At 42.8% G+C, this 24,437-nt stretch overlaps 1 protein-coding gene across 1 annotated transcript in view; it reads left to right on the plus strand.

Annotated features, from left to right (window-relative positions):
• The window catches only part of astn1 (astrotactin 1), a 1,772,582-nt gene extending 1,748,455 nt beyond the window's left edge, over window positions 1-24,127 (plus strand). Inside the window, exons 21-23 of the mRNA XM_055641960.1 lie at window positions 12,447-12,547; window positions 14,671-14,854; window positions 18,917-24,127. Of these exons, the coding sequence (XP_055497935.1) occupies window positions 12,447-12,547; window positions 14,671-14,854; window positions 18,917-19,154 (523 nt within the window). The 3' untranslated portion in view covers window positions 19,155-24,127. The remainder of the gene's footprint in view (window positions 1-12,446; window positions 12,548-14,670; window positions 14,855-18,916) is intronic.
• Window positions 24,128-24,437: the final 310 nt, after the last annotated feature.

Genomic DNA, 24,437 nt, shown 5'->3' on the forward strand with positions numbered 1-24,437 from the left:
TCCGTGCACCATGCTTATTTATATAAATGCACAGACCCCCACCTCTGGTCTTACCAGAGTCTGATGTCCTGTCCGCTCGGAGTAAATGACGCCCGATGGGTGGCGCTGTCAGGAACGTCAGTGACAGTGTCAAGTTTATCCTCAATTATAGATAGTCCATGGGTGTCCTTGGAAGAAACTGTCCCTGGATCTGAAGCAGGGATCCTGACCTGAAATGTTTGCCAGTGAGCCATCCGTGTTTTCCAGAGTGGGGCTGTCTAACCTGCTTGACCCACTCTGCAGTTTTTCTCCAGCACTTGGGCCGAGCTGGCTGTCCATTTTTCTATACCTTTTGCTAATGAGACAGGAGAAGAGGGAGTGGCCATCTGCAGTTCTGAGGCAGCTTGTGTTTTGTAAATGGAGTCACAGGGCGGTTAGGTTTTTTGGTCTGGGCACACAATTTCTGCATCAAAGAAATTCTGCAGCTTCCCAAACCTTCTTACCCAGACATTGGCATCTGTATTGGTAAACATTAACACATCCCAAACTTCCTAAGTTTGAGAGCAAACTTTCTTGCCAACTTTAATTCAGAGTCAAATTCAATTTACTCCTGTTTGAAATTAAATTTCTCTTCAGGGAACATGTTGAAAGGTTGATATGCCACTGTTTTTGCTGCTCACTATTCAACGTGGTGCCAACCTATTATCAGTACAGATACTGATAAAGGGAATAATGTTTAGTGCAAGATAAAGCTCAGTACAGTTCAATTATAGATAGTCCATGGGTGTCCTTGGAAGAAACTGTCCCTGGATCTGAAGCAGGGTCCTGACCTGAAATGTCATCCATCCGTGTTTTCCAGAGATGTTGCTTGACCCACGCAGTTACTCCAGCACTTTGTGTCCATTTTTGTAAACCAGCATCTGCAGTTCTTTTTTTCTACATTAGGTTTTTTTCTGCACTTTTTCATCAAAGAAATTCTGTAGCTTCTAAACCTTCTTACAGACATTGGCAGTATTCCTAGAACACTCCCACGTTTGAGCAAACTTTGACATGCTTATAAGGAGGACGGGTAAATTTCAAAAATTATTTTAATAATTGGGTATGATCGATTAATCGATTAAACGTACAATGTCTTGCCAGAGTCAGGGAATCGAGAACCAGTGGACATAGGTTTAAAGTGAGGGGAGAAAGATTTAATAGAAATGTGAGGGGTAACATTATTTTTGACACAAAGAGTGGTGGGTGAATGGAACGAGTTGCCGGAGGAGGCAGTTGAGGCAGTTATTATCGCAACATTTAGGAAACATTTTGACAGGTACATGGATAGGATAGGTTTACTGGGACTAGTAACAAACACAGGGAGGTGGGACTAATGTAAATGGGACATATGGTCGGTGTGGGCAAGTTGGGCCGAATGGTCTGTTACCACGTCATGTGACTATGACTCTTTGACTCTATAACTGAAAGATCTTTCCTGGTCCAAGAACACTGATGCAATTATTAAGAAAGCACATCAGCACCTCTACTTCCTGAGAAGATTATGGAGAGTCGGTTTGTCAAGGAGGACTCTCTCTAACTTCTACAGGTGCACAGTAGAGAGCATGCTGACCAGTTGCATCATGGCTTGGTTCGGCAACTTGAGCCGGAGAGGAAAAGACTACAAAAAGTAGTAAATACTGCCCAGTCCATCATCGGCTCTGACCTCCCTTCCATTGAGGGGATCTATCGCAGTCGCTGCCTCAAAAAGGCTGGCAGTATCATCAAGGACCCACACCATCCTGGCCACACACTCATCTCCCTGCTACCTTAAGGTAGAAGGTACAGGAGCCTGAAGACTGCAACAACCAGGTTCAGGAATAGCTACTTCCCCACAGCCATCAAGCTATTAAATTTGGCTCGGACAAAACTCTGAATATTAATAGCCCATTCAAATCTGTTATTTGCACTTTATCAGTTTATTTATTCATGTGTGTATATATTTATATCATGGTATATGGACACACTGATCTGTTTTGTAGTCAATGCCTACTATGTTCTGTTGTGCTGAAGCAAAACAAGAATTTCATTGTCCTATCAGGGACACATGACAATAAACTCACTTGAACTTGAATTTCCACATTAAAAGCCATGGCTTTCCCAATGATAACTAGCCTGGTTTTGTGAAACTATACAGAACATCCCTGGGTTACTATAGCCTGACTTACAGGCGTCCCTGCTTATGAACAAGATCCCTTAAAACTATTAAATTCAAGAGTCCAACATGAATGGCAGAACTAGTTTTGCCAGTTTGAAGAAGGCACCTGAAATGTCCAGAGATGTTGCCTGATCCACTGAGTTACTTCAAATCTCTGGTAAATCAACATCTGTAGTTCCTTGTGCAGAATTAGTTTACATTCTCTCACCATTTTTAGCCATTCTTTCTTATGTCTTATCAGATCATAAAACATGGGAGCAACATTACGCCATTCGGCCCATCGAATTTCCCCACCATTTGATAATTGCTGATCAATTTTTCCTTCTGAACCCCATTCTCCTGCCTTTTCCTTGTAATCTTTGACTGGTAGAAAAAGCGTAGTTTCAATTTTACATCAAGACCTTATGTGCTTTTGATGCCTATCATTATAACAGTGTGGAAGTATAGTTATTGGGTGATTTTTTGTGTATCTTCCTTTTTGTGGACAGAATTTACTTATATACTTTTTAGTGGATAAAATTTACTCATAAAGATGGGACCCATTTGCAACCAGGGTATAGTGTGCAATTACTTTAGTCTGTGTGTTTCCAATTATAAAGGGTTTTGTGTTGGGACAGAGATTTTGTGCACCATTCTTATCTCATTAATGCAACGTTATTGCTCGGAAGTTTTCAGCAAATGATCTCATCAAACATGGTTTTGTGAAGATTGGACAGATATCAACATTGAAGGTCATGATAACTTTGAAGTTTATTCTGCTCTTTGTGTAGATCTGATTCTAATTCCCAACAGAGAGTTGTATTTCTTTCAGCTGAAGTTTGATTTCACCTCTGCCAAGCCTCCATTTTGACATTGTGGTCAATCATTGTTATAAATGGATGGTAATGATTGATGATCTAATCATTTTGTTGCTTTAATTATTCATAAGATTGGTATCAAAACACAGTCATATAAGGTGACTGTAAATTGAAGTTATACAGTAGTTCAATGTTCTATCCATCCAGCTGAGTTAAAGATTTCAATGTAATGATTTAACTTTCCTTATTTTAATTTCTATTCCATATGTTTAACTCTTCCAGCACTTGAGAAAAGTAATTTTCCTCTAAAATTAGATAAAAGAAAGTTGAAATAGGCCACAAATCCAAGCTTCAAGTTCAGTCAAGTCTGGTATCTCCCTCACTTTAGTTTAGTTTAATTTACGGAGAGAGCGCGGAAACAGGCCCTTCGGCCCACCAAGTCCGCACCGACCAGCGAATCATGTACATTAACACTATTTTACCGAGACACACTAGGGACAAGTTACACTTATACCAAGGCAATTAACCTACAAACCTGTATGTCTTTGGAGTGTGGGAGAAAACTGAAGATCTCGGAGAAAACCCACGAGAATGTATAAAACTCCGTACATACAACACCCAGAGTCGGGATTGAACCCAGGTGTAAGCGCTGTAAGGCAGCAACTCTACCGCTGCGCCAGCATGCTGTAGACTTTAGACTTTAGAGATTCAGCATGGAAATAGGCTCTTTGGTTCACCGAGTCCGCCTGACCAGCGATCACCCCGTATTACACTAAGGACAATTTACAATTTTACCGAAGCCAATTAACCAACATAATTTGTACGTCTTTGGATTAGGGGAGGAAATTGGAGCACCCAGTGAAAACCCACATGGTCATAGGGAGAACGCACAAACTCCATACAGACAGCACCTGTAGTCAGGATCGAACCCAAAGAGCCTATTTCCATGCTGAATCTCTAAAGTCTACAGCATGCTGGCGCAGCTGTACAGTTGCTGCCTTACAACTCTACTGCCGCGACACTGTGCCACCCCAAATGAGAGAGTGTCTCTCCCATTTATGACCCTCTCTCATTTAGGGTTTGATCATTAACAATCCAGGCTTGCTAATCAATTCTAAAGATGCTGTTCAGTATGACCTGCTTCCTCATCACATTTGCATGATGTTTATTCAAAGCATAAGGCTGGCTACTCATTCCTCTTTGCAACATCTGAATGCTAAAATTCTTTGCATCCTCCCTTCGTCTTCCCTTCCTCCCATAGTATGCAGACATTTAAAACTCCAAGTTTCTCTCTTGTTTACTTTATTTGCCTTCAATTATTTTCACCTTTGGTATTGAGCTGTGGCCCAGCCTGTTTTTGACAGGCATACTTTCTAACACATGTCCAACTCAATTATTGAACTAATTTGATACTGGCATTAAAATAACTGCAGTTTGTAAACCCAGGCCATCAAATATTGTTCTCAATTTCTAAACTTTCACATTAAGCTGTTGAATTAAAAATTGGTGTTGGAATTAATTTATTATTGCCATATATATTGAGACACATGAAAAACATTGTTATATCTAATCAGCCCATCCTATGTGCACAATCAAACCATATACATGTATAATAAAAGGTACAGCACTGGAACAGGCCCTTTGGCCCACAATGTCTGTTTGGAATATAATGCCATGTTATTCTAATTACCTCTACCTACGCATGATCCATATCCATAAACAAACTTTTCACTGTACCTCGGTACACATGACAATAAACTAAACTAAACTATCCAATCCTCGCACATCCGTGTGCCTATCTAAAAGCCTCTTGAATGCCATTATCGCATCTGTCTCTACCACCACCCCTGGCAGTATGTTCCAGGCACCCATTGCTCTGGGCAAAAAAAAAAAAAACTTTTCCCACACATCTTCCTTTGAACTTTGCTCTTCTCACCTTAAAACTGTGCCATCAGGCAATGCAAAGATAAAACACCAGAGTGCAGCATAAAGTGTCTTACAGCAGTTGCAGAGAGAGGGCAGATAAAATAAGAGAGCAATGGCCATAATAAGATAAGTCGAAAGATGGGCAGTAGATTCTAAGCTTACGAGAGGACCGGTTATGAGAGGACCGTTCAGCAGGGAAGAATCTGTTGCTGAATCTGGCGGTACTTGTTTTCAAGCTTTTGCATCTTCTGCCTGATGTTTTAAATTTGAAATCTTTGCTTAAAATGTCATTATTTCAGCTGGATGGATTATTTACTCATACCTCATCTACATAATCAGATCAGTCTGGAGACAAAGCACAATCCCTCATTAACTGCTGAGCCCATTTGGACTGACAGGTCATGGTGAACTCAAATTTGATGACTGTTTTGTTGATGTGCTGAAAAATAGACTTGCATTTTATTGTCCATCACACATAAACATGTGGAGAGTATACAGCTGTCATCAATCCATGGCAGCGATAACCATCAGGGTACTAAATTCCACTGTTATCTTGTGTAACCTCAGTACAAGTTTAATTATCATATAGATAGGTGATGTTTCCTTCTTCAGGCTGATTCTGCGGGGGAGGGGCGGGGGGGGGGGGGGGGGGGAGGGGGGGGGGGGGGGGGGAAAGGGAGGAGGGGTGAAAGCTGGAAGAGAGGAGAGGCACGGCAAAGCATGGCAGGTAATAGATGAACACAGGGGGGGGGGGGTTGTTAGGCAGGCGAAGGTTGAACAGGGGCCAGAGATGAAAAAAACAGAAGGTGTGAGACGAAAGGATTGAGGAGTTGTGAATTGTGACTTTATTATTTGGCCTGATATTTAATTAGTGCATGTTCTAAGTTATTTTATTTAATCATGAATGGTCTCACAATGTTTAATGTGCTCTTCATTTGTTGTTGACCAGAATACAGTGAGAATGACAAATACTGGGACTGTGGTACTAGAGTCTGGTCTCTTTGTTCTGGTTGGTGCATACCAATCCTGAAAGACAGTTCACAGAGATGGATTTTACCGAAAGCACATTGAAGAGAGTGATAGAGCCACAGAAACAGGTCCTTTAGCATACACAGTCCACGCCAAGTATCAATCACCCATTTACGGTTAACTAACAATAATCCCAGTTTTTATTTTCTCCACGTTTACCATTCATCTACACAGTAGGGATAATTTATTATGGCCTATTAACCTATCAACAGGAGGCCAGAGCACCCCAAAGAAACCCCTGCAGTCACATAGACGGCACCCGAGGTCAGGATTGAACCTGGGTCCGGTACTGTGAATCAGTGGCTATACCAACTGCAGCAGAAGGAGAAGAATGTCTAGGATTGATCGTTGGAGAGTTCTGGAGGTGAAGGATGTGGAGGGAATGGCAAACTTTGCATTGGTTGTGCTTGGCTCTGAGAACGGTGTGAGGAACTCAGCACTCACATGGTTCATCAACGACGTAGATATGTTGAGAGGGGAGCCACATGGTTAAGGTGATTTTTGATGTTGCCCAAAGTCTCAGCAGCCAGTTTTGTGAGAGTTAATGCTTTCTCAACTTGAAAGAGGTCATAGGTTCTATCATCTGTTTGGAATAATTTGGAGCAGATGGGCGATACTGAGATAGAAGGTGGTTGAGCGCAAGTGGGTAATGTTTTGAACATGGGGCTTGTGCCAAACGAGCTGATGGTCATGGTGCCTGCAGATGTTATGTAGCCATATCGCTCACTGTCTCTTGGATCTGATGCTCAAGACTCGGACTCTCTAACTGCAAACATGTGCATGTATTTAAATTGGAAAACCATACTAACAACACCAGCCTGAGCAATATGGTAAGATTAGTGCCTTCAGTGTTTTTGATGTTGTTGAGGCAAGAGAGGCAAGAGAGACCCTCCATTATATAAAGTTGGCACAGGCATCTGATTTTTCAGCCTTGATAATTTATCATTTATTCGAATGCTGGGATGAAGCCATTGAACTATTCTTTAAATCCAATCGGGATATAGAGCAAGTCAATAACTGCAAAGCTTGGTTTACACCAAAGATAGACATAAAATGCTGCAGTAACTCGGGGGTCAGCCAACATCCCTGGAGAAAGGTAATAGGTGACCTTTTGGGTAGAGACCCTTCTTCAGACTGGTGTGAAGTTTTTCAGACTGAAGTCTGAATTTACTGAGTTACTCCAGCATTTTATGTCTAATCCAGTAACGTTGCAATTTAGAAATTGTTTTGACACGTGTGGTATTTAAAGTTTGTTTCCATTGTTTATGGATAAATAATTGAACAAGGTTTTGATAATGTTGATGGTTAATGCATACTGTGTGTGATCGTGCCACTGAGTCTCAGCACAGCAAGTTCCCGGATTTGATCCCCAAGCTTTACTGCATTAATGGCCATCATCATGGATGGAATTAGATGCTGTAACTGGACCAGAGACGAGAAGGATTAGTCACGGTTCCTGTGTCTCATGGCTATTCAATATTCCTTTCCCAACAAATGCTCTCGAAAGAAAACAGCATTAGCTGTGAATGTGATTAGCCTTTTGATCCTTAATACCTAAGCTTGAGTAGAGAGGCAATTTGAAAGAACTACTGGCCAGTTCTACTGAAGTAATCGGAAGATGGAACTCCAATATCTTGATTGATGTGAGGAGTCATGTTGAAGGCAGTCAGGCAGTGGTGTGGGAGATGATCTACCTCCCACAGAGACAGCTCCACTCACCTTGTGGGTGGGGAACACACTCTGTCCCCTGGCCTGCCTCTGCTCTCTGCTGACTCCAGCTATGACCTGTTTGGCAGAAGATACAAAAGCTTGAAAGCACATACCATCCGATTCAAAAACAGCTTCTTCCCACACTGCCATCAGATTCCTCAGCAGCTCTTTCACCTGCTGAGGATGAATTTCCAGGTCTTCCCACCTACCTCATTGCGGCCCTGGCACTTTTTATTTAATCTGCACTTTCTCTGTAGCTGTAAACTATATTCTGCAGTCTGTTTATCTTCTCTTTTCCTCTACCAGATGTTCTCATGTCTGGTATGATTTGCCTGTGTACAATGCAAAGTTGTCCACTGCATCTCGATACATGTAATGCTAATACACCAATACCAATACGCTGGCCTTAACCTATTGACTCCATCTGGGCAGTGATCTCGCAGTGCTCAGTGTGAAGTGCAAGACCATGCCTGACCTTGTTGTGCCCAAGCACACCCGTCAGCAAGCCACACTTTCCACAATGCCCACGTAGCCAAAGGGGAAGGATTCAGCACTATTAACATTACTCTCATAGACGAACACAAATGCTGGAGTAATTCACCAGGTCAGGCAGCATCTCTGGAGAAAAAGGATGAGTGACGTTCTGGGTCAGGACCCTTCTTCAGACTGAAACTGTCATTCAATCATGGCTGATCTATCTTTCCTTCTCAATCATATTCTCCTGCCTTCTCCCCATAAACCCTGACACCTTTACTAATCAAGAATCTATCTATCTCCATCTTAAAAATATCCATTGACTTTGCCTCCACAGCTGTCTGTGGCACATTATTGCACAGATTCACCATCCTCTGACTAAAGAGGTGGGGGGGGGGGGGGTGTAGAATAGAATTGCTGCAAGATCAGACATGGACTCCACACATTAATAGTCCTCCTTCTAGATCATTGTGAAGTATCAATGTAAGATATGTAATCTCTGGGAGAATTCTCACTAAGATACCACATATTCCATTTGGATTTTAATATATCAAAAGCATATACCAAAATAATATCCTATTGATAGAGTAAACTGTGGTCTGGGATTGTTATCAACATGTTACAGAGTTATACAGTGTGGAAACAGGCCCTTTGGCAGAAATGTCAGTGACCATTGTTCTGCAAAACTTGTGTATATAAGTTCAGCCCTCACTTTGGAGGGCTGATAAGAGAGAGCAGTAATGCTTTTGGACAAGCAGCCAGGTTACGGTGTCAGAAACCCGGCAGCTTTACCGGTGAAGGGAACTCCTGTGTCATACAGCGTGGAAACCCCTTCGTCCCAAATTGCCCGTGGTGGCCAAGATGCCATCTACACTAGCCCCACTTGCCCGTATTTACCCATATACCTATAAACCTTTCTTGTCCATGCACCTGTCCAAATATCTTTTAAATATATTTATAGTACCAAATGTTAGTACCATCCAGCAGCACCAATCGCATGTTGTGTCATCCAATTAATTATCATGCTACGAACAAATTAATATAAAATTCTTGACATTGACTCTTTATGCCTTTTATCCTCTGAACACCTCTGATCTTTTGGTAGGCATGATCTAAATCATTTACATTGAGCCCAGGGTAAAAGTTCAAACCAGCTGGGCTGATGTTCAAATGTACGTCAGTAACAGCCCATACATTAAGCTACAGTCTCAGGCAAAGTATTGACATAGTTCAGTAGATTTGCAGGTTTAAAATCTTTGCTCTATCCCTGCTTAACCTACATGAATAACTTTACATGTGGTCAGACTAGTTGGTGAAAGGAGGTGGTGTCAAAGGTCGAACCAAGCATTCCAAAGTATAATCTTATTCCAGTCCAAAGCACCTGTGCTGGTGTTTAATAATAACATTGAATTCTCACTCAATTCTTCATAAGTGTTGACTAGTCCAAGTGTCAGTGAGCTTCTCACTCTGGGTTGAAGCATTTTTGTGTGGTGAGTACAAAGGAAGTCTATTATTGAACTATGTAGCTAAACTTACCTCTGCTGTCTTATAATCTAAGCATATCCGCCTTCTGCAACCAGACATTTGGAATACAACCAAAATGGGTAACCGAGATGGATGTAGTCTCAACTACCCAAGGCTCCTCCATTCAAAAGGAAGTTTCACCATCAAGATTATTTTGAAATACAACTCCGAGTTTAGAGAGTATAAATTAATATTTAGAATGTTGAGAGTTTATTTCTATTCTGCCCCTCTTTGCTGTACCAGAGGATATAGGTTTAGGGCAAGAGGGGAAAGATTTAATGGGAAACTGAGGGGCAACACAACACTTTTTCCACACAAAGTGCAGTGGGCATATGGAACGAGCTGCCGGAGGAGGTAAGTGAGACTGGTACAATGTCAACATTTAAAAGACATTTGGCCAGCTACATGGTTAGGAATAGTTTGGAAGAATATGGGCTAAATGCAGGCAGGTAGGACGAGTGTAGATGGGGAATCTTGATTGGCATTGGAAAGTTGGACCGATGGCACTGAAGTGGAAAACACTGACACTTCCATTTGGAACTGACTGTTGATATTTTTGAAAAATGTAAAGCACCTACTGAACCTACTGTTCAGAAGTCTCGATAGTATAGCATCTAGTCACTACATGTTGTTTCTTGAGCTCCCTTTAAACTCACTGAGACACTATTCCTATGCTCCCTTTAATTCCCTAGTACCCTGACTTTCATGCTCTTTTAAATTCACTCAGGTACTTTTTTACACATACTTTTATATTCACAGTGACCTGTGCTCCCTCTAAACTCACCAGGGCCATATTTCCTGTGCTCCATTTAAACTCTCATTGACAGACAAAAATGCCTGTTTCAATCTGAAGAAAGGTCTCAAATCAAGATGTCACCTATTCATCTTCTCCAGAGATTTAGCATTTTTGAAAGACATGTTGGCAGATATAAGAGCTAACTTGGTGAGTTCTGCCAGCATTTTTTTTTTTTGTAAACCAACATCTGTGGTTCCCTGTTTCTACATTCTCCTGTTTCACATGCTCCCCTTAAACTCATATGGACCCCAATTCTCATCTGCACTTTAATCTCACCTAGTTCATTAGGATTTTATCGAACTTCAGTGCAATTGAGTCAGAGTCATAGAGCTGTACAGCATGGAAACATGTCATTTGGCCCACCTTACCCATGCTGACAAATTTGGCATGTTGGGCTAGCCTCATTGACTTATTGTTGGCTCATATCCCTTAAATATGTCCACTGACGTGGCCTCTACAGTCTTCTGTGGCAATGAATTCCACAGATTTACCACCCTCTAACTAAAGAAATTCCTCCTCATCTCCTTCCTAAAGGAACATTCTGAGGCTATGACCTCTGGTCCTAGACTCTCACACTAACCTCTCCCTATAACTCAAGCCCACAAGCTGAGGTAACAACCTGGTGAATCTCTTTTGCATTCTTTCTAATTTAGTGACATCCTTTCCATAGTCCGGTGACTAGAACTGCACAAAGTGCTCCAAGTGTGGTCCCACCATGACTTGTACTGCTGTTTTACGGTCTATTTTTTGTTCTCGTTCTCCATCCCAATGATGACAAGTGCACCAAATGCCTTCTTCACTGCACTATACAACCTTACTCGCCACTTTCAGGGAAACATGCACCTGCATTTTCAGATCTCTCTGTTCTGCAAAACTCTCATGGGCTCTACCACTTAAGTTACTGTGTAAGTCCTGCCACAGTTTGACATGACAAAGTGCAACACTTCACATTGGCATGTTAATGTCTTAAATCAGAAGTGTGTTGGGTATTAATAAAAACAATAGCTACAGGTCCACCACCGATTTTCCCACACCTTTGGTCCCAGAGTCTTTTTGGATTATCCATTTTGTTGGACCAACAGAGACACCGGCCCACAAAGTTGGCCTCGGAAGTCAGCTATGGGAATGGGTCTGCTCGCTCCAGCCGGGCCAGAGTTCCAGACCCCTGGCCCAGGGGGCAAATTCGACCCGCTAGAGGATTTTAGAGATACAGCATGGAAACAGGCCCTTCAGTCCACTCTGACCAGTGATTACCCTGTACACTAGCACTATCCTATACACACGAGGGACAATTTACCATTTTACCGAAGCCAATTAACCTACAAACCTGTACGCCTTTGGAATGTGGGAGGAAACCGCACAGAGTCACAGGGAGAATGTACAAAATCCATACAGACAGCACCCATAGTCAGGATCGAACCACTGTCTTTGGCACTTTAAGGCAGCAACTCTATAGCTGCGCCATTGTGCAACAAACTCTGGTATGGAGAAACAAGCAACTGCAGGTGCAGGTTTACACACTGAGCCTACTTCCACTAACTCTGATATTCCCTTCTGAAAACATGCTGACTCTTTAGCCTATCAATTTTTTCACTCAAAGTTACCTTTGCACCACCTCTTACATTGTGCTTTGAGACTTTCTGTTTTGCAAGGGACAGCAGCAGTATAAGGGGGAGAGATTATGTGTGAAATCAAAGCATCTCGAGCGGAGCCACATCTGGTCTGACTCTTGTCTGATGCTCTGTTCATTCTTACAAGTGATGTTTGTGCACCACCTGTTCTGCCAAACTGTCTAAATATATAACACGGATCTGCTTCTGCTTAGATGTTGGCTGGTGCTATTTCTGTTCTGAACTGGATTCCAGCTGATTCGCAGCTGGTTTCAGTCTAGCTAGTATCTTCTGTAGCGGCCACATTTTGCAGGTGCCAGTGTGCACTTCTGCCCAGATTTTGAAGATAAATAAGTTAACTGTATTGTCTATCAGCTAACTTTGGGAATCTTTTATGTTCAACCCAGGTTTACCTTGTGGACCGTAGACAACACTGGGAGGCGCTCCAGGCCAAGTGCAGTTGCTGTCAAAGTGCCCTGTCCGCTCGTGGATGATGTCAAGGCTAAAGGTACCTTTCAGACAGCAACTTATTTGGTTAAACAGGCTCTTGATTGCATAAATGCATCAGATCCTGGATAATCTCCACGTATTGGTCCCATCATTCACCATCTGTTCTATATAATCATTAAACACCCTACCTCTTGTCCATTTATTTGTCTGCATTCTGGGACCTGACCCGAAATGTCACCTGTCCATTCCCTCCCCAAATGCTTCCTGACCCACTGAGTTACACCGGTACTTTGTGTTTTGCTCAAGATTTTAGCATGTGCAGTCTCTTGTGTCTTCACTGAATCATTGAAAGATACAGCATGAAAATAGGCCCCTCGGTCCACGGCGACCATCGATTACCCGTTCACTCGAGGTCTATGTTACCCCACTTTCTCATCGACTCTCTGAACATTAGGGAATTTTACAGAGGCCAATTAACCCATAAACCCGCATGTGCTCGGGATGCGAGAGGAAACAGTAGCACCCGGAGGAAACCTACGTGGTCACAGAGAAAACGTGGAGGCTCCACACAGACAGCACTCAAGGTCAGGATTGAACCCGGGTCTCTAGCACTGAGAGGCAGCAGTTCCACCAGCTGCACCACTGCACTGCCCCTCTTGTTCATTTGTGTTGATTTGTATATTGTTGTAGTTACCGACTTTCCAGTATCTAATTACATATGATAATTTCTGTGAACCATAACTTTTATCCAGAGGCTCCTGAAGCTCCCTGGATAACATTCTCTGCAAATTGTCTATTGGAAAACATCAAATATTACCACGTAATTCTTTTTATGCAAAGCAAATGGAACACTCAGCAGATAGATACCAGGCATAAACAAGTGATTTAAATTGTACAGGACAGATAAGAGCATCAAACAATGAAATTCACATTTCTCTCCTTGGGCTGATACGGGGAACAATAAAGATGCCACTTGCTCTCCTTCTAAATGTGGACTTCAAAAAGAAGTTTCCTGGCTAAAGCTTCCAACTGGCAAAGTTCACCTGAAGGTTCAGCATCAAAATTTAAAACACATTACTCTTCAGCTGCTGCCTTCAAAATATCAATAATGCATGCCATCTGATATCAGTAGGTTGTGAAAATTAGGATAGTTTTCTCAGTAGTTTGATTTCTGGACTCTCCAATCGATGAGTTTCTGTGAAGTCTGGGCACCCACCGGGTGAAAATGCTGCCCTCTAACTCAAAACATAATCTGCCAACCTCAAAACATCTTGCACAACCCTTGCACAAAAAGTGTTGTCTAACCCAAACGACCATTGAAAGAAGAAACTGCAGATGCTAGCTTCCAAAAAAAGACACAAATTGCTGGAGTAACTCAGTGGGTTAGGCTGCATCTCTGGATAGGTGACGTTTTGGGTCAGACCCTTCTTCAGGCTGATTGTGGTGGGGAGGTTGGGAGAAACCTGGAAGAGAGGAGGGGCAGGACAAAGCCTGGTAAATAATAGCTGGGGGGTGGCGGCGCGATTTTTTTATTACTCTAGGGGGAAAAAAGGGGGGTCCGCACCCCTCCTTCGGACGGCCATTATGGGGCAGCTCGGTCAGCATTGGACGAGTTGGGCCGAAGGGCCTGTTTCCACTCTGTGTAACTATGAATTTACTCAGTTAGTGCTTGCTCTCATTATTACAGCTGCCTGGAATAGATCCCCTTTTACATTCGTTTTTTTACATATTTGAATATTAATGTTCCCTCCAATGATTATTCAACAATGGCAATGACTAACTGAGTAGAGTCATCGATCCTGACCTCGGCTGCTTTCTGTGTGGAGTCTGCACGTTCTCCCTGTGACTGCGTGGATTTCCTCCCGGTGCTCTGGTTTCCTCACACATCCCAATATCCCGCAGAGTTTGCAGGTTAATTGACCTTGGTAAATTGCTGCTAGTGTGTAGGGAGTGGATAACATGGAATTAGTGTGAATGGGCTGGCAGGGTCGCAGTGGGCCAAAGGGCCTGTTTCCATGCTGTATTGCTAAAAAAACTAAATTCAATGGATCAGTCAGCATCTGTGGAGGGAATTGATGGGTGATGTTTTGGGAGGGGACCCTTCTTCACACTGGTCAATATTCCACTATCTGCATTTCCTTGTATCCCCTGTTAACCAATTTACTTTGATTTCTCTTGCAGAAATTGCTGACAAAATCTATAACTTGTTCAATGGCTACACAAGTGGAAAGGAACAGCAAACTGCATACAATACGCTAATGGATCTGGGCTCCTCTACACTACACCGTGTCTATTATCACTACAACCAGGACTATGAGCACTTTGGAGAATTTACTTGGCGCTGTGAAGATGAATTGGGACCAAGGTCAGTCAACTTCAACTATTTACAGGGAGACAGACCATGACATTCAACTGGGCAAGGAGAGGGAAAGATGAATTAAAAAACTCCTCATGGGTGACAGAGCACCACAGTGGCACAGATGATCGAGCTGCTGCCTCACAGTGCCAGAGACTCAGGTTTGATCCTGACCTCGGGTGCTGTCTGTGTGGAGCTTGCACATTCTCTCTGTGGCCGCAGAGGTTTCCTCCAGATGCTCCAGGCTCCTCCCATATCCCAAGGACATGCAGCTTTGTAAGCCTCTGTAAATTGACCCCAGTGTCTAGGGAGTGGATGCTAAACTGAAATAACATAGTAACTAGAGTAATGGATGATCGATGATCAGTGTGGACTCGGTGGGCTAAAGGGCTTGTTCCTGTGCTGTATCTTTCAATCAAAGTACTAATGTCCCATCCCTAATTTCACCAAGTTTTTATTTTTTTATTTTTTTATTGTTTTAGTGGCAATCTGTTTCCAAGTCAGATTGTGACTTGTGACTTAAACGTCTTGATGTACCTGTACATCTGCTAATCTTATTCTTGCAGATGCTGAAAATCTGAAACAAAGTATGTTATAACTTGGACTATCTCTAATCGGACTTTACTGGACTTTATCTTGCACTAAACATTATTCCCTTTATCATCTATCTGTTAACTATGGGCGGTTTGATTGTAACCATGTATAGTCTTTCCGCTGACTGGTTAGCACACAACAAAAGCTTTTCACTGTACCTCAATACATGCGACAATAAACTAAACTAAACTTGATGTTTCAATTTGAATACACTTTGTCTGACCTGGGAATGTGACGAAATCAAGCTCTTCTCCGAAATGCAGCTGCAAATTTACTATGTAGGAAGTGGGCTGGATGGATAGGGTAAAGGGAATAGCTGTGATGGAGTAAGACCAGATAGGCTGGGTCAGTGGGGCAGTTAGGCGATGATTACACTTCTTATTCTGTGTTAGGAGGTGCTGATATAAGGGCTGTGGAACAATCCCAGCAGGTCAGGCTGTGCCAATGAAGCGAGAAACATTGAGCCAACATGATAAATGGATGATAGACACAAAATGCTAGAGTAATTCAGCGGGACAGGCAGCATCTCTAGAGGGAAGGAATGGGGGACGTTTCGGGTCGAGACCATTCTTCAGACGTCTCAGTTCTTTCCCACACATGATGGATGGATGGCTGGGCATCAACCACAAGCACAGATACATAAAATATGTTTCTGTGCATAACCAAGAACACTTCAGTGCCAGCACACCAAAGCACAGGGGCTGCACAGTGGCAGAGCAGCACAGTGGTAGAGTTGCTGCCTTACAGCGCCAGAGACCCAGATTCGATCCTGACTATGGGTGCTGTCTGAACGGAGTTTGCACATTCTCCTTGTGACCGTGTGGGTTTTCTTCGGGTGCTCCGGTTTCCTCCCACATTCCAAAGACGTACAGGTTTGTAGGTTAAATGTCTTCTGTGAATTGTCTCCAGTGTGTAGGATAGAACTAGTGTTTGCGTGGTCATTAGTTGGTGCGGAGTCGGTGGGCCAAAGGGTCTGTTTCCACCCAGTATCACTCAACTAAACTAAAAGTAGAGCACAGATGTACCAACAACAATTTCAGCCCATGGTCTTCTGCTCCAAACCTCAATGGCTTACAGTACTCATGTTTTGGCTCCTTTTGCCTTTATCTGTGTTTTGTGCACATTCACAATTTCCACTGCTTCTCTCCTCAATAATTGAGCAAATGATAAACTATGACCAGTTTACAGCAGTATCATTCTGAACATGGAGAACACTCTCAGGATTAACTATTATTGTTGTAACCTCTTCTCTGATCCTTCTCTCTATTGGTCTTTCAATGTTAACTATACCACACACCTGCCTGCTATAATGATACAATAGGTGTATGTTGTTGCCATAAGGCAGGAGAATCATACTGAATGAATGGGCCCTCCAAAAACACAAGATCATATTTTTTTCCAACTAATTAAAGCATGTGGTGGGTTTGTCAGACCTACAGAGTCCGTGATGAAGAGTATGTTGCAGAATTGCTGAAATGAGGAACCAGTGTCCTCAGAAATAGAAAACCATTCTGAATTTACTGATAAAGGTTTAGGGTGAAGGAAGGGAAGGCCATAGAAAGACATGGAAACCAAGTACATTTCAGTAGCAACAGTGTAGTGCTGGAAGAATTGTTGCCTTACAGCGCCACAGACCTTGGTTCAATCCTGTATCTCTAAAGTCTAATGGCCAATGCCTTTGAACAATGGAGAAGCTGCAAATGCTTCTGGTGTATAAGCTGAACTTGATCACTGGGTTTAATGCAATACACTGCTCTACTTTAAAATTGTTTTCCCTGGTTGTAGTTTTGCCTTGGGTTTTTCGTTTTTTTCAATCCTTGTTCATTGGAAATATTCGGCTTAAGTTAAAAACATCAAAGCGAAGCACAGGTTTTAGGGAGGTTTAGCGGCTGTATTTCAGTGAAGGGCTATAAATATGATCAACCTGCTCAACTTTATCGTTAAGGTATATCCTTCAAATAACTTTGCCATGTTCAGTATTAAGCCTGTTTTTAATGAATATTTACTAAGAAATTGCATGCACAAATTTCATTAATTTCACAGAAGGTGCATTTCACTGCAGTATTTCTTCGGCTTGGGGATGCCTCATGATACTGTCTAACCCACTTATGAAAGCTCTGTCATGCTAAACTTCACCCAATGCACAAGGAAAAGCTGGTCACAGCAGTTCTATCTTTGAGACAATCCTTTAGTTTAGTTTAGAGATACAGTATGCAAACAGCCAAACCCATTCACACAAGTTGGTTAGTTTAGTTTATTGTCACTCTCTCAATTCAATTCAATTCAATTCAATTCAACTTTAATGTCATTGCACAAATACGAGTATGGGTACAATGAAATGCAGTTTAGCGTTTGTCCGTAGTATAGTGCAATATAGAAATAAAAATAAAAATACAGAATAATCAAACAATAATCGAACAATGTGGACGGAGAGACTGGAGAAGTCTATCGGCGGGACTCCGAGTTCAGCAATGTGATGGTATTATTGTAGAAGCTGTTCCTCATCCTACTGGTACAAGACCTGAGGCTCCTGTACCGCCTCCCTGATGGGAGGAGGGCAAACAGTCCATGGTTGGGGTGGGAGGGGTCTTTAATGATCTTCCCGGCCCGTCTCAGACACCGTTTTCGGTGGAGGGCATCGGTGGAGGGCACCCAGATTCGATCCTGACTATGGGTGCTGTCTGAACGGAGTTTGCACATTCTCCCTCTCAGCAGCCCTCCAAAGAGTTGGCTGAAATTAAATACTCAAGTTCTGCAGAACAACGGTCCCCAACATTTCTGATGGTGTGCTGGTCCAGTAGTGCAATGGGACACTTTGTCAATACAGACCGGAATGAAATGGTAGGAGCCTTTGTTACATTTCCATGGTCATCAACCAAACTACTGCGGCTCACAATTTGAAGCCATAAAATATTTGAGTTTGCAAGTTGAAAGTTTTAATAATATTTGATCAAACCCCCATTTGTACAAATTCTCTTTAAACCCTAATGCTACTTATTCTTCTTCCCATCTGTATGTCCATCTCTGTTTCACCACTCCTCCTTATTGGTCCATCATCACCTTCTCTCCTTTTCTTTTCACTGCTTTCCCCTCCATCTTGCCTTTGCACTTCCTCTTTTTCTCTCTCCCACCTTTGAACTCTCAATCTCTGCCCCTTATCATAACATTTCTGCTTTTCTTATGTCTACCTTGTCCTCTCCCCTTCTTTGCTCTCTCTCTCTCTATCTCTGGTCTCTTTCTCTCTCTCTCCTTCTCTATCTCTCTCTCTCTCTCTCTCCCCCCCTCGCCCTCTTTCCCTCCCTCTCTCCCTCCCCTCTCGTTCTCCCCCCCCCCCATCGCTCTCTCTCTCCCTCCCACCCTCATCATTTAATTTGCCCTTGTCTCTCCCCCACTCTCCCTTTCGATTTACAACTCACCCCTTTGTTGTCTCTCCCTGATTTCCCTATCCCTCTCTCTTCACCCACTCATCACCTACAGGAAGGCTGGTCTGATCCTGTCCAAATTGGAAGAGTTGAGCAACTGGTGCAGAAGCCTCCTGTGGGAGCCCAAGATCACCCTTCGCCGTCTCTCCTTGAAGTATCTCTCCTGCCGCTACAGCGAAATGAAGCCCCCGGGAATTAACTGGCAGGAGCTGAACACAGAAGTCAAAAAGATCTGTGAGGAACAGTTCCTGACAGTGCTGTACAATGACTATGGAGAACATAAAGAGTTCTGACAGAGGAATGTGTTTTGTGGCCATTCCCTACCCCTCCCATCTTCTCCCCCCCGCACCCCCCTCCCCTCCTTCGCCAGCAGGTCACACAACCTTCTGGGTTGAATGTTGCTTGGCTGCCTGCAGTTGTTTTGTGGAGATTGTTAAACCCCATGCTAACTCTGGTATGGCTATAAAACAATGAAGCTGTTTGGGTAATGTCAGCCAAACATGTGGATCACTTGATTTTAACTTTTTGATGAGAAGCTGGAGGAATCAGGGGAAAGATTGGATGGTGATGCTGGTGTTTGCGTTAAATCTTCTGCCATTGCTGTACCTTCTGCTGGTTGGGGCCCCCATGTGTATGGAGATTGCTTTGCTGGGGATTTTCCATTTTTGGTGAACCAAAGGCAGCTTTATTCAATGCTCATTTGGTACATAGAGTCGCCACGCATTGCCAAGTCTAGAATTGAATAGGCAGTGGATTCTGTTGGGATATTGGAATAGGATCATGTGTTTTGTGATATGACTTGCACCCATGTTAACTCAATGCCTCCTCGTGTTTTGAATGGACCAATTATAAAGGCACTGATTTCCCACCTGGAAAGAGGCTGGCTGCTATGATATTGGTCCCCTTCACAAGATGGTTAATGGATGTCTGAGGGTTGATGTATAGAGCAAATTACTATTTACCTTAGATGGACACAAAATGCTAGAGTACGTGAGCGGGCAGGCAGCATCTCTTGAAAAAAGGAATAATTGACGTTTATGCACGAGACCCTTCTTTAGTCTGAAGAAGGGTGTCCACCCAAAACGTCACCTATTTATTTTCTCTGGAAATGTTACCTAACCCGTCAAATTACTCATCATCTTTTGTCTATCTTTGGTGTAAACGAGCATCTGCAGTTCCTTCCTGCACTTACTATGTGCCTAGTTTGTTGTGAAGGACCTGGTCAATGGAGATAGTTTAGCAATGGCATCTGATGCCCACCATCAGCCAGAGCATCATTCTTTGTATTGGGGATTCAGACTTCTCTTGGTCCCTATAATCACAAGACTGAGAAGTGAATGGTGACATTTAGTGATGTTCTAGTGTTCTTGGGAAATCTGCCGACCTCGGTTCAGCAGGGACATTCTTTGCGGCATAGTGGAAAGTAGAGACACACACACACACACCTTCACATCACCCAACCCTTTGTTCCGTTTCTCAATTAATTGTATATGTGTAACACATTGAATCTGCTGTGCACTATCAGATGGCATTCTACATTCACTCGAACATAATGGCAAACCCATCCCAGCTCATTCGTCAGAATAAAACAATTCTTCAGGCATCCCCAGGCATGCAGATTAGATTAGACTAGTGAATTCCCTGCCAGCATTAGGCACATCTGATACAAATCCACTTTACACATAGTCAGGTGCATGGTCTACGATTAAGTGTTTTAATATTTATTAAGTATCGCCTTTTTATATATTATATAAATTAAAAAGAATCAACTTTGAAGATTACTGTAGCAAAGGTATAAATGCTCAAAAATGTGATGTAGTAATATTTTATGTGGCTCTTTGTCAGAACTCAGTAGCTGCTAACACTTTATCAGCCATCAAATTACACAAAGTCTGGTGCCTGCTAAGAAATCACTTCCCCTCCACCGAATATTGGCTTTGGGGCTCACATTCAGGGTGCAGGAGCTGAAATCAATTGTAGTTTGTGACCCTCTGCCCAATTCCAGATGAAACACTCATCTACCCTTGTTAGAACCTCACTCACAGCAAGTCCTAAGGTCAGTCATTTCTTCCCATATTCCAGCCAAAATCAAGGGCAGAGAAGCTTTCATTCTGCCTCTGCCCAGCTACACAGCACACTGGGTTTCTCTGCAGCATTATTACTTTAATGATCGGAGAAACATGACTGTAGAGTCCAAATTGCTGTTGCACTTAGTGCTTCATGAAGGGATGAAAGGCCGTTGATAATGAGATATTTTCACAATGTTGTGTGTGTTTGCAGTCATTCTCATTATTTCTCCATTTGCAGCTTCATTTATACCCATAATTTTAGCTTTGTTTTGTTGCCTAGAACCGTGAATTGACATAATGTAAATAGAACACCGACTGTTTCCGTAATTGTGATGTGACGGTCTGAAGAAGGGTCTAGACCCAAAACGTCATCCATGCCGTCTCTCCAGAGATGCTGCCTGTCCCGCTGAGTTACTCCAGCTTTTTGTGTCTACTGTGATGTGACGCATATATTTCACACAGTAATCCTGACCAAAGATCTTATAGCGAGCAAGATGGTCCACTCCGCTAAAAAGCCGTAGTCGGGTCATCGGTAATCTTCAGCGCCATTTCCGTAACCGGCTTCAATCATGGCGTCAAGCTAATTCAGGGAGATTCTGCTACATCAGGTTGAGAGATTAAAGGATAGACACAAAATGCAGCGGGTCAGGCGGCATTTCTGGACAAAAGGAATAGGTGACATTTCGGGTCGAGACCCGTCTTCAGACTGAGTCAGGGGAAAGAGGAACTCAAACCATCCTCCCCCCTTCCCTCCGACACGGACACGCAGCGATCGCTGCCCCCTCCTTTTTTTTGTTAAACCTGTGGCGGCTCTCAAGGGTCGGGCCATCCTAACTATCAAGCCCCTCGGCACGGGAATGGTTGAGTCCAGAGGCGGCCCTTAGCTAGAGGGATAAAAGGCATGGGTTTGGGTGCCATCTTCCTCTTGCGGCCATCACTGATACCAAGAAGGACATAATAAAAGGTACCTCCCGAAACACCTGGCTCCTCGCTTTTATTTCGGGACTTACGCCCCACAAATATCTATTTCCTTCGGGTTTTTGTTTTAATTTCCCCCTTACCATTTCCGTACTTTTTCTATAGCTGCCATGACCTTTAAGATCTTTGATCCTGACTGTGCTTGTCATACAATCCAGCTTGCTTCTGCTTCATCCAACCATCTTTCTCTCTGATCTCTGGTGAATCCATCACCCCCCAGAACCTACTTCCACCATTATCTGTAGCTGTTGCTCTCTTACCAAATGCCCACAGTTTAATGGCAGCCAACATTACACAGTGGCCTCTCTGCATGTGTGTACGTATGTATTTGTGTGTGTGTCTGCAACCACATCCCTGACCAACACATAGAACAGTGCAGCACAGAAATAATCCCTTTGGCCTGCAATGCCCATGCCGATCATAATGCCAAGTTAAACTAATTTCTAATGCCTGCACGTGATTCATGTCCATCCATTCCATGCATTCCCATGTACAACATATTACAACATCTGTGGTATGCAACATGTACCACAGACCTATTATATTGCCCTTGGTTATTCTTTCCTGAGATTAATATTGCTCAAATCATACTTTAACTAATGGGTGGCACGGTAGCACAGCAATAGAATTGCTGCCTTACAGCGCCGGAGACCCGGGTTTGATCCTGACTACGGGTACTGTCTGTATGGAGTTTGTACGTTCTCCCCGTGACTGTGTGGATTTTCTTTGGGTGCTCCAGTTTCCTCCCACACTCCAAGACAGGTTTGTAGGTTAATTAGCTTCGGTAAAATTGTAAATTGTCCCTAGTGTGTAGGATAGTCCTAGAGTATGGGGTGATCGCTGGACTGCCAACAATGTCCACGCTATCCAAAGGGAAATATTGTCTTGTAAAGTAAAATGGAATTCACAAGTTCCTACTTAAACTAAGTAAGACTCTAGACAATCCTCCCCTCTAGTTATGTTTAAAACAGAGGGTGGTTGGTATATGGAGTGAGCTGCCAGAGGAGGTAGTTGAAGCATATAATATCACAACATTTAAAAGACATTTAGACAAGTACATAGACAGGACGGTTTAGAGGGATATGTGTCAAACGTGGCAGATGGGACTATTGTAGATGGGATAGTTTGGTCAGCATGGGCAAGTTGGGCAGAATGGCCTGTTTCCCTGCTGTATGAATCTATGACTCTAACAAAACAGTTGCATTACCTACATTAATAATCAGAGCCAAGTAGTCTAATATGGTCTGACACAAAACGTCACCTATTCATGTTCTACAAGATGCTGCCTGACCCGCTTTTTTTGTAAACCAGCATCTGGAGTTCCTTGTTTCTCTAGTCTTTGGCATATTTGTGCTGTCAAAACAGGTGTGGCTATTTAATGAATGATAGGATTAACAGTATCTTGGATTCTTATTGCTAAGTTGTTTCTGTAATGTTTTATTGCTTAGAACTTTAGAAAGAGCTAACCGAGGCCACCATTTACAGCACAAAGCAGACACGTATTGTCTGCACTGAACTGTATTGCATGATGGGTGGACATGGACTATTTGTAGCCACAAGTTGGCAGTTTCCCTGCCTCCCACTGCATATATTCACTTACACGTTCTAGAACAAAGACTGCATTTATATTTCTCTTTGAGGAAAAGTATGGCAAATCAAACTAACATACAACATATTCCACAGTTGGCTTTAATGCGTTTCAACTCTGAGACCCCCTCGACCAAAATAAGAGTTGCTTTATTTATAAGGGAATATATTTTCATTTGAGTCTAAATTAATTTACACTAAATTTTTCATTCTGTTAATGAGGGCTTGGCACGAACGTGAACTGCTTGGCTCCAGTGTGAATGTACGCAGGTAACTCAGAAGCAACTGGGGGGCTCCCGGCCTGTGGTCTCGTGGGTGTTTTGTTTGGACTGCATTGCAGAAGTGGGCAGAGTGAAAGGTTTCATTGATCAGTTTAGCTGCTGCTTTCTTAAACCTGCTACATCTGTTCTGAACATTTAACTTGTGAGCAAATATTTTGAGACCTGCACTCAAATGCACAGTGGTCTTAAATCGGTGTTTGGACATATGTGCTCTGAGTTTCTACAAAGCAGGTTTTCAGTGGTGTATATGCTGATGTAAAATGAAAGTTTGTGACCTAGTATCGTGCACATATGTTGGTTATTGTTCCTTGAATACAGTGACTGTTATAACATAAAGTATTGATTCCGAGACTGGCCGGACATTCATTTCTTCGTTGTCGATCGTAGTATAACATGCTACACCTGTGTCATGCCATACAGATGTGCCAATCACCATACAGGTGTTTGCAAAGGGGATGGGGCAGAGATTCGTATTGATCCAGAAACAAGATCCGAATGATTAGGAGTTGAATAATCCCATGATGAATCACTCATTGGACAGGTGAATGTTCCCACCCAAAGTTTGGTATGAGATTCAAAAACTTGCATTTGGGTTCTGAGAGAGAGCTAGAGTGCACTTGAGAGACAAATGGTCTTGTGACATTGTGTACATGAGCGAATG

This window comes from Leucoraja erinacea, chromosome 10 (assembly GCF_028641065.1).
Source record: "Leucoraja erinacea ecotype New England chromosome 10, Leri_hhj_1, whole genome shotgun sequence".
Classification (NCBI taxonomy): domain Eukaryota; kingdom Metazoa; phylum Chordata; class Chondrichthyes; order Rajiformes; family Rajidae; genus Leucoraja; species Leucoraja erinaceus.